Source organism: Arvicanthis niloticus, chromosome 12 (genome assembly GCF_011762505.2).
Source record: "Arvicanthis niloticus isolate mArvNil1 chromosome 12, mArvNil1.pat.X, whole genome shotgun sequence".
Classification (NCBI taxonomy): Eukaryota; Metazoa; Chordata; class Mammalia; order Rodentia; family Muridae; genus Arvicanthis; species Arvicanthis niloticus.
The window spans coordinates 6,025,862-6,040,519 of NC_047669.1; the positions used below are offsets into that span (position 1 = coordinate 6,025,862).

Here is a 14,658-nt window from a genome sequence, read left to right on the forward strand (position 1 = left end):
AAGGACAGAATTTATAAAAATTGAAGAAGTGGCCTTGATGATTTTTAAATCAAATTATTTACCAATTCTAAAAAGATTGAAGATGATCTATTTCCAGAAGTATCTTATATTAAAGCAAAAGTTTGATTCTTTATATGCAAATATTAAACAGAATATGCATCTCATGAGTATGAAAATTTGTTCCATCTTGAATAGTGATAAAATTCCATAACTCCTGGCTCAAGTTGGGAGTCTTAAGCCCTCAGGACAAGTCCCACACATGCTGAGAGTTTCATATGTCACTGCAGAGAAGCCTGTGTACCTAGGAAGAGACTCAAATCTGACTCAAGAGAAAGCCACAGCTATACAAAAGGAATTCCACAACATGATATTATGGAAACAGTGAACCCCAGGATGTGCTTGAAGGAGACATGAGAAATCTCTCAACTCTCAGTACAAGCTGCAGACATGACTCAGGATGATACCTGACTCTCAAAAGAATAGAGATAAAACCTTTGGCTGCAAACACCAATTCAACAGAGAATATCTCAACCTTACTGTGACTTCACCCTCTCCTGAATATTGTAAACATCTACACTGAAAGAAGAAGAAAAAAGATTTGGTTTTTATAAGTGAAATGAAAACTAAAAGAAAAATAATAAATAAATAATAAACTACTTCTAGATATGCAAGCCCCAACACAGAAACAAAATCTAAGATAGCATATCTTTCTTCATAATTAATCTATTAATGATGGCTGCCAATAGAAAAGAACAATTATAACTATATTCAAACAACTCAAAGAAAACACAAATGAACAAAAGACAAAAATAAACAGTTGAGAGGGTGGAATATCTGGGCCTAGTGGAAGATGTGGGTGCTTATTCTAAGGACATGAAAACTACTGAGTCACAGGTGCCACCTGAAAACTTCACTAAGTCACAGGTACCACGAGAGACATCCTGGGAGAGGAACCACAGTCTGACAGCTCTGGAACCTCCCAGGTCAGACTAGCTGCAGGACAGAGAAACCTGCCAGAATGGACCAGAGATGTGTTCTCCGAGACTTCTCAGAAGGGCACAGCTTTCACATCTCTATTGTTGAATTCTTTCCATTGTAGAATTGCCTTGGTCACTTCCAGTCTGCATCTACACCTACACCCATGGCAGATTGGTATACCTGCTCCCCCACCCCACAGCCCTACCTGTCTCCTAAGAGGTCTGCTCTAACCAGGGGCACAAGTGAGACACCCACCCTAATACCCACACCAACTGGAACCCCACAGAGACCTGCAGATATGGCATCTGCCCAGCCCTGCCAAACTCCCACCACTACCCAGGTCTCTACCTGCACCTGCACTCAGAGTGGATTGGCTAATCCACCACTACCAACCCCAAAATTCTGTCTGTCTTTCAGGAGTCCTGCTCTAACCAGAGACACAGCACTTCAAGCCTCCCAGGAGGCCAGCTCCACTTGCCTTAAAAGAGGCCTCCTCCATTCCAGGAGACCAAGGCTAGTTAACACCAGAAACAACCAGATGCTAAAAGGAAAGCACAAGAACATAATGAAGGGCAGCCAATGCAACTTGGTACCATCTAAACCAAGCTTTCCTACTACAGCATGCCCTGGATATCCTAACACAACCCGAAAAGCAGGTTTCTGACCTTGAATCCCATTTCATTAAGATGACTGAAGCCTTTAAAGAGGATAAAAATAATATATTTAAAGAAATACAGGAAAACACAAGCAAACAGGTAGAAGTCTTGAAAAAGAAAATATATAAGCCCCTTAAATAACTACAAGAAAATACAATCAAACAGGTGATGGAATTGAACAAAATGGTCGCAAACCTAAAACTGGAAATAGAAACAATAAAGAAATCACAAATGGAAGCAACCCTGGAAATGGAAAACGTAGGAAACAGAAAAGGAACTACAAATGTAAGAATCACCAACAGAATACAAGAGATGGAAGAGAAAAATCTCAGGTGTAGAAGATACTGATACATCAGTCAAAGAACATGCAAAGTATAAAAGGTTCATATCCCAAAAAATGCAGGAAATTTGGGACACAATGAAAAGACCAAACCTGAGAATAATAGGAAAAGAAGAGGGTAGAGATTATCAGTTCAAAGGGCCAGAACACATCTTCAACAAAATCATAGAAAAAAAAAAACTTCCCTAACCTAAAGAAAGAGATGGCCATTAATGTACAAGAACCCTACAGAACACCAAACAGATTTGACCAGAAAACAAAATCCTTCCCTGACATAATAATCAAAACACTAAACTATAGAACAAAAAAAGAATATTAAAAGCTGCAAAGTGGGGGTGGGGGGGAAAGACCATGTAATATAAAGGCAGACCTGTCAGAATTATACCTGACATCTCAACAGAGACTCTAAAAGCCAGAAGATCCTGGACAGATGCTGTGTGTTGTCCTGGTGCTATTTGTATTCTGATGTTAATTCTGTTTCCTCAAGAGCGGCTGCCCCACAATGAATGGATCACAAAGTTAGGTGATTTCATGTGAACCTTCTTTCCATTTTAACTGGCCAAACAAAGGCTAGAGTCTGTGATTGGGAAATGGAAGAGAAGCATAGGGCTGAAGGTTTTAGAGAGTGGAGGAAGAAGAATGGAGGAAGAAGAGGTGAAAGGAAGATAGAGCAGAACCAAATGGCCTGGAGATGCCTCAAGTAACAACAGTAGTATAGTGGTATATCTGCCCAATATAGGTGTATAACTCATAAATATTACAAATGAGTTGTGTGGTTTTTGCATGGGCTTATCGAGGTTGGAGATTTTCTGCAACAGACAGGAGTCTTGCATATCCTAAGAGACCACAAATGCCAGCCAAGACTACAATGCCCAGCAAAACTCTCAATCACCATAGATGGAGAAATGAAAGTATTCCATGAAAAACCCCAATTTGAACAATATCTTTTTACTAATCCAGCTATAAAGAGAATACTAGAAGGAAAACACAAACACAGGGAAAATTGTTACACACAAGAAATTAATCATGTCACAACAAACCCAGAAGAATAGAATCACACACCCATATGACCACCTCCAACAACAACAAAAAAAGAAAAACAGAAGCTAAAAGTCACTGGTCATTAATATTTATCAACATCAGTGAACGCAATTTTCCAATAAAAACACACAGGCTAACAGACAGGATATGTCAACAGTATCCATCATTCTGCTGCATATAAGAACTACATTTCAGTAACAAAAATAGACACTACTTCAGAGTTAAGAGCAAAAAAACAGTTTTGTGCACAAATAGTCCCAAGAAACAAGCTGGAGTAGTCATTCATGGGAAGGTGCTAGGGTGAGTTACCCCAGAGTGACTCCCACTCATAGAAGAAGGGGAAGGGGTGGAAATCTTTTTTCATAGAAGAAAGATTGTGGGAGGCAGTTACCAAAATGAGGGTAGTGAATGAGATGTACAGTGAATAAGTAAAGATTAAATTAAATTTAAGAGAGAGAGAGAGAGAGAGAGAGAGAGAGAGAGAGAGAGAGAGAGACTTCATACTCAAGGAAGAAAAAGTCCACCAAGATGAAGTCTCAATTATGAACATCTGTGACCCAAATGCAAGGTTACCCACATTGGTAAAAGAAACTTTACTAAAGCTCAAAACACACATTCAACGTCACACAATAAATAATAGTGGGAGACTTAAACACTCAACTGTCAGCAATGGAAATGTCATTGAAACAGAACTAAACAAAGACACACTAACAGAAGTTGTGAACTGAGTGGATTTAACAAATATCTATAGAACATTTTACCCCAAAACAAAAGAATATACCTTCTCAGCACCTTGAGGAAATGTCTCCAAAGTTGACCATGTATTCTAACACAAAACAAGTCTCAATAGACAAACAAAGATTGAAATAATCCCTGGCATTCTCTCAGATCACCAGGGACTAAGACTGGACTTCAACAATAACAAAAACAACAGAAAGCCCACATACTCATGGAAACTGAACAACTTTCTACTCAATGATATCTTGGTCAGGGAAGAAATAAAGAAAGAAATTAAAGTCATTCCAGAAGCATACCCAAACTTATGGGACACAATGAAAGCAGTACTAAGAGGAAAGTTCATAGCACTAAGTGCCTTCATAAAGAAATTGGAGAGATTCTATGCTAGCAAATTAATAGTATACCTGAAAACTCTAGAACAAAAAAGGAAGCAAACACACTAAGGAGGAGAAGATGGGAAATTGAAGAGATTCTATAATAGCAACTTAACACTACACCCGAAAGCTCTAGAACAAAAAGAAGCAAACACGCTAAGGAGAAGAAGGTAGGAAACAGTCAAACTCTAGGCTGAAATCAACCAGTTAGAAACAAAGAGAACAATACAAATAATCAACAAAATCAAGAGATGGTTCTTTGAGAAAATGAACAAGATAAAAAACCCTTAGCCAAACTAACTAAAAGGCTCAGCTATATATATATTCAAATTAACAAAATAAGAAATGAAAACAGAAACAGATATAACAACAAAAACTGAGGAAATTCAAAAAATCATTAGGCCTTACTACAATAGCCTATATTTGACAAAACTGGAAAATCTAGATGAACTGGATAATTTTTATAGAGATACCACATAACAAAGTTAAATTAAGATGAGGTAAATTATCTAAACAGTTTCATAAACCCTAAGGAAATAAAAGCAGTCATTAAAATCCTCCCAAACAAAAAAGTCTCAGGACCACATAGTTTTAGTGCAGAATTCCAACAGGCATTCAAAGAAGAGTTACTAACAATATTCCTCAAATTATTCCACAAAACAGAAACAAAAGGAATACTACATAATTCATTCTATGAGGTCACAGTTACTCTGATACCTAAACCACTCAAAACCCAACAAAAAAAGAGAACTTCAAACCAATTTTGCTTATGAACTTTGATGCAAAATATTAAGTAAAATTCTCACAAATGGAATCTAAGAACACATCAAAAACAACATTCACCACAATCAAGTAGTCTTCATCCCAAGAATTCAAGGATGGTTCAATATATGAAAATCCATCAACACAGTCCACCATATTAAAAGCAAAAAACTCAAAAAAATCACATGATCATTTCATTAGATATTTAAAAAGCTTTCGACAAAATTTAACACTCTTTCATGTTATTAGTTTTAGAGAGATTAGTAATTCAAGGCACATGCCTAGGCATAATAAAAAGCAATATACAGTAAACCAACAGCCAATATCAAATTAAATGGAGAGAAAATTGAAGCAATTCCACCAAAACCAGGGACAAGACAAGGCTGCTCACTCTCTCCTTATCTATTCAATGTAGAATTTGAAGTTCTAACTAAAGCAATATCACAACAGAAGGTGATAAAGTGGGTACAAATTGAAAAGAAAGAAGTTAAAGTACCACTATTTGCAGATGATATAATCATATACATAAGAGACCAAAAAAATTCTACAAGAGAATTCTTACAGCTAACAACTTCAGCAAAGTGACTGAATATAAAATAAATCAATAGCCCTCCCTTATACAAATGATGAACTGGCAGAGAAAAAAAATAGGAAAACAATACCCTTCACAATAGCCACAAATAATATGAAATATCTTGGTGTAACTCTAACCAAGCAAAAGAACAATGTGTATGACAAGAACTTCAAGTATCTGAAGAGCGAAATCGAAGAAGACCTTAGTAGAGGGGAAGATTTATTATGCTCATGGATCCACAGGATTAACATAGTGAAAATGGTCGTCTTACTAAAAAGCAATCTATAGATTCAATGCAATTAACATGAAATTCCAACATAATTTTTTGAAGATATTGAAAGAGCAATTCTCATCTTTATATGGAGAAGACAAAAGAAACAAGGAGAGCCAAAACAATTCTGAAAAAAAAAAAAAAAAAAAAAAAAAAAAAAAAAAAAAAAAAAAACCTCCTGGAGGAATAATCATCCCTGACCTCAAGGTGTACGACAAACTGATAATGATAACAATTGCATGGTATTGGTACAGAGACAAACATTCCGATCAATGGTATAGAATCAAAGACCCATAAATAAACCTACACACCTTTGGACTTTCTATTTTTGACAAAGAAGGTAAAAAAAAAAGTGCTGTGCAAAAAAATGAAAGCACCTTCAACAAATTGTGCAGGTCTAACTGGCAGTCTGCATGTAGAAGAATCCAAATTGATCCATATTAATTATCCTGCACAAAGCTCAAGTTCATGTGTATCAAGGACCTTAACATAAAACCAAATACACTGAATTTGATAGAAGAGTAAGAGAGAAATAGCCTTGGCTGTGTTGGCACACCAGACAATTTCCTAAAGAGAATATCAGTGGCTCGGGTTCTAAAATCAAAAATTGATAAATGGGACTTTATAAAACTGTAAAGCTAAGGACACTGCCAATGAGACAAAAAAGCAGCCTACAGATTGGGAAAAGATCTTTATTAACCCTACATCCAATAGAGGGCTAATATGCAAAATATATAAAGAACTCAAAATGTTAGACTCCAAAAAACCAAATGGCCTAATTAAAAATGGGGTACAGTGCTAAACATAGAATTCGCAACAGAGAAATATCAACTTGCTGGGAAGCATTTAAAGAAATGTTCAACATCCTTAGTCATGAGGACAATGCAAATCAAAACCACCCTGAGATTTTACCTTACACCAATAAGAATGGCTAAGATCAAAGATTCAAGTGACAGCACATGCTGGCAAGGATGTGAAAAAAGAGAAATGTAGTGGGATATTTTCCCACTACATTATATTTGCAGTAAAGCTCAGTGATTGGGCAGTATGAGAGGTAGGCAGAGTGAGGAGTTGGGAGGCGAGGAAAGGAAGGGGAGGAAGAAAGAAGAGGAGGAGGAGAGAAGATGGATGTACGTGTATCTCTAGAGGTCTAAGGTAGTTATACTATCTAGGTTAGATAATTGAGTAACAATTCTAATTGTGGGAGCATCTTGCTAATTGAACATTTCCAAATATATAAATCTATTGGCTAATCTTTAAGCATCAAGAGTCTTCATTCTACTGGGTACCGTGAGTATGGCAGTTATTATCAGGGGCTCAGTCAAGCTGTGAAGGCAGAGTGGTGGATTGACAGAACCATTTGTCACCTTTGAGTCTTGTACTAGAGCTGGCGCTTCTAGCTAACGGGAGCCGCAGTCTGAGTGAGAACAGTGGGAACATGCCAGCTGTTCAGGAACAAGCAGGACCAGACGCTGCTTATTAAATATCTCCCATTTCAGGCACCAACTTCGGGCATGAATTCACTAGAAATTTAAGATTATTTACCTGAGAGTTATAATTGTATTTTTTTCTTTAAAAAAAAAAAAAAAAAAAAATGAGTGAGCAGTGCTGAGACGAGTCACGTGACTCCAGAGCAGGCACTTTTGAAACACAAACTGCTTGCAGGCAGAGGTCCCCTGCTGTGAGAAATTGCTGGCGGATTTTTAGGGAAAAAAATCAAGTAGCCTACTTATAGGACAGAGAGATTATTTGCTTTTAGGAAAGAATTATAAACAGATTCGAGTGGGGTATCTAGCTCATGGTTCAGAACAAAGATAAATAGAGCAAAGTTGTCTGTGGCTCTAGGAAGAGACCTTCAGACAGACAGGTTTAACATAGTTGGCTGCTCTGAGTCAGCCTACTGGGTACCACGAGTATGGCGGATATTATCAGGGGCTCAACCGAGCTTTGTGGGGTCAACATGGTGGACTGGCAGAGCCATATGCCATGCTGGCATCTTGTGGGTGCCAGGGCTGGCGCTTCTAGCTAACCAGAGAAACAGTCTGAACAAGAACAGGGGGAACATGGTGGCTTACAGGGAACAAGCTGGACTGGGAGCCATTTATTAAATATTTCTCATTTCAGAGGAACACTCCTCCATTGCTAGTGGGATTCCAAACTTGTACAACCACTCTGGAAAGCACTCTGGCAGTTCCTCAGAAAATTGGAAATAGTTCTACCTGAAGACTCAGTTATATTGCTTCTGGGTGTATGCTCAAATATTCTCCACCATATCACAGGGACACATACACTACTTTGTTTATAGCAGACTTATTCATAATAGACAGAAACTGGAAGTTACTAAGATGTCTCTCAATCGAAGAATGAATACAGAAAATATGGTTCATTTACACTATGGAATACTATCCAGCTATTAAAAAGAGGGACATCATAAATTTTGCAGGCAAAAGAATGGAATTAGAAAATCTCATCCTGAGGTAACCCTAAAGAACATACACTGATATATAGATATCAGCCAAAAAATACAGAATACCCATGATACACCCCACAGACCCTAAGAAGTTAAACAAGAAGTGGGACCCAAGTGAAGATGTTTAAATCTTAGACAAAGTTGTTTAAATACTTAGACAAAATAATCATGGGAGGCAGACTGAGGCATGGATCTGGGTGGGAGAAGGGAGGGTGAAAGGATAAGTGAGCAGAATCTGATATGGGGAGAAAGGAAAGAATCCCAGAAGGCCAGGGGAATGAGATAAAATATGCAGCTGCTAGAGTGGAGGTTGGGGAAACTCTAGATAGTGGAATAACTAGATTCTTCTGTTTGCCCTTCCCCAAGATATGGGACCATTGTAGTCACTTCAATTATAGTAGGTAACTATTGAATACTCACCATTTCCTCTAAAATAGGTGCTCTTGTATAGAAATGATTCCATTCCTCATTTTAAGTAATAAAATAGAACTTACAGATATTAATGAGCATTGCCTACTTACTGTCACAAAACAAGTCAGTGATAAAGTCAAACTTAATCTGACTCAGACATCAGCATCCAAGCCTTTCCACTCTATCTCTATTGCTGTCTCTATCTCCCGTCAGAAAAACTCATAGCCTTACAAGTTCATGAGTTTTACCTTCAGGGATTGGAAAAAACCCATTCAGTTATTTGATGTTGGTTTTAGAATAACCCCGCTTATCTTATGTCCACTGGGAACTTTCACAAATCTTTTCATCTATGCTACTTCCTCCTTGCGTAATCTGCAAAGAGCACTGGTGAGTAGAACTGCCCTGAAAAGCTAAGGTTCTTCTAAGAAGCACTGAACCCCTTCTTGGACTGATCAAAATAGGCTGAAGGAGAAAGCAAACACAATGTCAATACTTCCTGTCATTCCCTCCCAAGCTCCTTATTCTTATCTAAAAAGACACCAAGAGGCTCTTGGCTACTTCTGCCAGGATCTAGCTTGAAATTTAGCTCCCAACCACTGGCACTAGATTGAGGAGAGTCCAAGCCTTGTTAGAGGTAATCACTGAAGAAAGCAATGCCTTACCTTGGTAAATGTGATATTCACAGATCCACCCTGGAAATTCAAGGAGAGGTTGGATTTTTGGAAGCCACATTTCCCAAAAGCATGCGTTAAGCTAGGGTCAATGTTGAAGTGTCTCTGGGTTGTAGAATCCTGAACCAAATAATATATAATCAATCAGTAAGAAAGAGAAAGAAGAAAAAATCAAGTCAGAAGTATAGGCTATTAAATGAGTAAGTGGATATTCACTTAAAACACACACACACACACACTTCAGTACTATGGCATCATTTTACTTCAAGTATATGCTGATGTGGATGTCAGGAAGTGCATGCTGACAAAAGCCTGATATAGCTGTCTCCTTAGAGGTCTGCCAGAGTCTGACATATTCAGTGGCAGACACTCACAGCTAACCATTGATCTGATCAAGGGGTTCTCAATGGAGGAGTTAGAGAGAAGACTGAAGGAGCTGAAAGGGTTTATGGCCCCATGAGGAGAGCAACAATACCAACCAACCAGAGCTCCCAGAGTCTAAACCACCCGCCTGGGAGCACATAGGGAGGGGCCCATGGCTCCAGCTGTATATGTAGGGGAGGATGGCATTGTCAGGCATGGGTGGGAGAGGAGATCCTTGGTCCCATGAAGGCTGGACATGGAGTGTGGAGGAATTTGAGGGTGGGGAGGTGGGAGTGGGGGTGTAGGTGGGGGCACATCCTCATATAAACATGAGGAGGGGGATGGGATAGGGGGTTTCTGGACAGGGGGGAAATGGGGAAAGGGGATCATATCTGAAATGTAAATATAATATCCAATAAAAAAAGAAAAAAAGAAATTCCCCCCATAATAGGTAGTTTTAATGGGTAACTAATAGGAAGCAAACTTCATGAAATTCAAATTTTGTTCAGTTCAATGTACTGAAAGGTGATGAAGAGAGGAGTCTGGACTCTAAGGTACTTCTGTATCAAATATGGATATAAGTTTCCTTTGGTTAAACACTATGAAAAATAGTAGTTTATTATGACCCATTTATAAATAAAATACTTTATATAACCACTTTCCAAAATCTTGTTAATTTGGATTCTTATATTAATATCACAATGGGCTAGAACCAGGAGAATATCAGATTCCAATGTCTGATGCCAGAAAGGAACTCTCTCATTACAGAGGAACAAGGACAGGCTGTGACTGTCATCCAGCATTGCTAATATTGCCAGTGCTGGCTCTAAGTGAGATACATATTGAGGTTCTTCTTGCTTTCTCTATTTATTTTAACTTGTCTTCTGGAACACATTTCTTATGATAGCCAACACTGGAAAGATGAACCCACAGCTACCTGTCTCACCTAAAGCCACAGTGTAGAGAACTTAGCAAGACAACTCCAGTCAGACTTTGAAGACAGCATTATTGTCCTATGACCCCCAACTTACCAAATCCTTGTCTTGAACAATCAGTGTTATTCCCATCTCTGCCTTTATACAGAGCCTGCTTCCATTTAGAACTGCATAAGTTCCAATCTTGGCTGGTGATGACCAAGTTAAAAGAGTGGGCCTAGGAACTAGAGGGATGGGTGAGGTTGTTGATGTTCCTGAGGCATTGGTGGATAAAGTTGGCCTCTGGCTGGTTGTGCTTTTGTGTGATGGTGTGAAAAATGTTTTGGGAAGGATAGTCTGACCACCAAGTTGGGTAGTCCTCCCAGTTATATAGTTGACAGTGGCTAGACTAGCTCTGGTTGTAGGAATTGGTAAATGTGCAATTGAGGCAGAGCCAATGGTATCTTCAGTAGATGAAGAAGTCATATGTGAGTTATTAGACCTGACAAAGTTGTAGCTAGCTGAGCTGATGGGTAGAAGGCTTTTTGTTGTTACTGGGATTGCTGTTTTCATTGTTATGTGGGCTGTGTTTTCAAAGGTGGAAGTTTCAGCAGCATCTTTGAATCTTGGTGCTAAAGTTTCGTGAGATGTTTGGTTAATCAGTTGTAATAGAGATTTTGTTATGGCCTGTTCTGTTGCTGTTGCAGTATACTGAAGGTAGCCTCTGACTTTTGGAAATTCATTTTCTCTTACTTGATAGCCATATAAAATTACTGCAAATTAAGAAAGCAGAAGTATTACAAGCAGTGACCAAATGCTTAAAAGATCCTGCCCCCATCCCCACTTTAATATGCACATTAGTAAACTGACATATACAGCCTCATGTTTAGGGAAAACTTTCGAGGGTTACAACAATAAAGTGAAGATCACCAAAGATCACCAGGCCATCACTATGATATTTTGGCTTGTACCTGTGTTCTTTACATGTTTATGATCACATGGTAAATAGTTGCATGTAAACCTTTATCTTCATAGGTTATGGTACCAATGCACACTGAAGCAATCATATTCATCTGTGAAACACAAAGGAAGTCATAAAGTGCTCCAAGGTGAAGAGCAGCCATAACAGCTTCATAGACTGAGGCAGCATTAGAGTTGTAAAGTTTTGTATTTTCACAGAAACATATAATTCTAAATTTTGAATAAGTCTCACAAGCCATTTAGTTTAAACCATAATCTGATGGATAAATTGTGTCTAATTGATATATATTCATGCAGTCTTTACTTGACTACTCCCAATGATAAAAGATTATTTTCTTGTAAGATATTCCCCTCCACATTCTTTTTCTAAATATAAACCATCTTCTATTATTTTCTAAATCTTTTGAGCAATATATTTTTTATTAACTAAGAAAAATCAAGATATAATTGCTCTGGTCCTTCATGATTTGGTTTGGTTGCCAGCTCTTCAGAGTATCTTTCCTTGTCCCTCTTATAGTCAATAGCCTCTATTTCCATGGTTCTTCATCTCAGTGATAAATTCATTGTTTGACTTCACCTATTACATTTTGTGCTCACATGTGGGGATAGTATCAAAACATTTTGTGATCACATTGCCAGTAGGAATGAGTAAAATTTCATTCTTAAAAAATCTTTACTTACTAGTGTATTTCTTGGTTATCCAACTCATTCACTAGATTAAAACCCTAAAATTAAAAACTTTGTGTATAGTTTTCACCACAAGTGCCTATGCATAGAAAGTGTTCAGAAAATATGAGTTGGGTGTGTGAGTAAAAAAGGACAACATTCTTAAAGACATTCTAGAATTATTAGAAAGCTTTAGCAAGTTGTTTTCAGTGAGCACCATCAGGACCATTGAATATACAGTGTCTACTGTTGTCACAAACTTTCTCCATGGATATCCTTTAAGGAATTAAAGACCTCTGTCTCTCTTTCATTCAGATTCTATCCTTGCCTCTTTTTAGGCACATGTAAGTCCAGAAAAGTAGACAAAGTTCTTAAACTAGCCCTTGGAAACTCTTTGATGAGGTGTGCTGGCAACCAGCTCTATCCATTCAAACTTTATTAGTTATATTGTATTTATTCAAACATTTATAGGAACTGTAGTTGCCAGGTTCTAGGATGAGACTTGGGAAAACAGAACATGACTCTACTGGCATTTGTGAAATCCTCAAGTTTATAACTGTCAGTATGATCTGTACATATCTTTAGGTCTCCTTCTTCGATTCAATACATTTTAAGTGGTTAATTGTTCTGTATTAATAGGTAACAGCAAGGCTTTTGGCACTTTTGCAACTGAGATCAAACTTGGTATATGGTGGCCCAACACTGAACTACTGAGTTACATTCCTTAGCCTTAAAACTTTCAAATTACTGGAAATTTATTACATGGAAGCTTTAAGCCTTATAGCCCTCTCTGTCTCACCTTTGATCCAGAACACATGCACTTAGATTTAAGAGAACTAAATAAAGAATGACCACCACAAAAATGGAGAGTGTCACTTACCAACCAGGGACAAGAAGAGTACAGTGACTGCAGAGGTCTGCCCAGGCATGACAGATGAGGTTAGTCTGTTAGTCTGCTGCTGTGGGCTTGGGTCTTCTGAACAGTAGGAATGGAGTCAATTTCAGAGCAAATCTACAGAACACCAAGGAACATCAAGCTCCTTGTACTTCATCCACTTGTGGCAGGGAAACTGATCTCACATCACTAGAGGTAGCTAATAGGGCTAAGCATTGTTCTGCATCATGAGGGAAACCACAGGTACGTCATAGTGGAAAGTAAACACTTACCTCTTCCTGGAGTGTTTGAAAGAGGAAAAGGTGTGGGTGGGGCTGGTTAGGTTCAAAGGCAATAGAAATTATTTCTCCAGGAAAGGTGACAGATCTCAGGAAGCTCCTTCCCTTATGAGATGGGCCTCTTCTTTAATAGCTTGAAGCCATTTCTGTAAATTCTTGCCAGCCAGTCTCTTAAGCACAAAGTTGTGGAATAGTTCTAAAACACTTTTTCTGTGCAAGGCATGCCAGTGTGATGTCACAGTCTCCTCACTTTGAAGTGTATCATGGTGTGTGTGTGTGTGTGTGTGTGTGTGTGTGTGTGTGTGTGTGTGTGTGCTACAGAATATTTATGAAAAGCCAAGAAGTCACAGCAGAGTTAAAGAAGTTTTGAGAGTAAATATATCTTTTCATTTTAATCAGTTCTATATATGTGTGTTATTTAATTTGTAAATATAGAGAAATTTTGCTGATATCTTATATTGACTTTTAATTTAACTTTATGGTTAAAAACAATTCTAGAACTTAAATCTTACAAATTTTTGAGACTTCTTTTCTGACCAAGACTGTGACTGTATTAGTTTTCTAGATTGTTACAATGAAGCACCATGGATGAGGCAACTCAGATGCCAGAATTTACTTTCCTAAAATTCAGATAGTCTGAAGTCCAAGATCAATCTGTCACTAGGCGTATTTCTTCTAAGTCTAGTAGACTGGAGTCTCTGACCATCCACTGTGCATGCCTGTGTCCTGCTCTCCATTTCTTATGCCCATGGTTATGGCCTCATTTTACTTTGCAAAGACTCTATCTTCAAATATAGTCACATTTCAAGGCAAGGGAGTCTTTTACCTGTTAATCTGTTGGTGGAGAGGAATGACACATTCCCCATAACACAGTGGGTCAACTTACTAAACTTTAGCTATACATTTGACAAGCATATGTTATCATAGTTTGGTTCAACTCCTATAATAAACACCATCACCAAAGCAACTAGAAGAGGAAAACATTGATTTCAGCTGATAACTCCCAGGTCACAGTTCACCCCTGATGAAAACTGACACAACGTCAAGGCAGAAACACGAAAGCAGAAACATTGAAAAATGCTACTTACTGGCTTGCTCCAGTGACTTTCTCAGCCTGCTCTTTCATACAACTCAAGACAACCTACCCAGAGGTGGCACTACTTCTAGTAGGCTGAGCCCTCTCACATTAACCAACAAAATGCCCTACAAATCTGTTCACTGGCTAATTTTATGGAGGCTGAAGACAGACAGTTCTCTAGGAGTTCTCTAAGATTC

At 38.2% G+C, this 14,658-nt stretch overlaps 1 protein-coding gene across 1 annotated transcript in view; it reads right to left on the reverse strand.

The window, feature by feature from the left end:
- The window catches only part of Lamp3 (lysosomal associated membrane protein 3), a 51,507-nt gene extending 38,234 nt beyond the window's left edge, over positions 1 to 13,273 (reverse strand). Inside the window, exons 1-3 of the mRNA XM_034515805.2 lie at positions 13,091 to 13,273; positions 10,681 to 11,336; positions 9,278 to 9,406 (exon numbers count right to left, since the gene is read on the reverse strand). Of these exons, the coding sequence (XP_034371696.1) occupies positions 9,278 to 9,406; positions 10,681 to 11,336; positions 13,091 to 13,139 (834 nt within the window). The 5' untranslated portion in view covers positions 13,140 to 13,273. The remainder of the gene's footprint in view (positions 1 to 9,277; positions 9,407 to 10,680; positions 11,337 to 13,090) is intronic.
- Between the last annotated feature and the right edge of the window lie 1,385 nt (positions 13,274 to 14,658).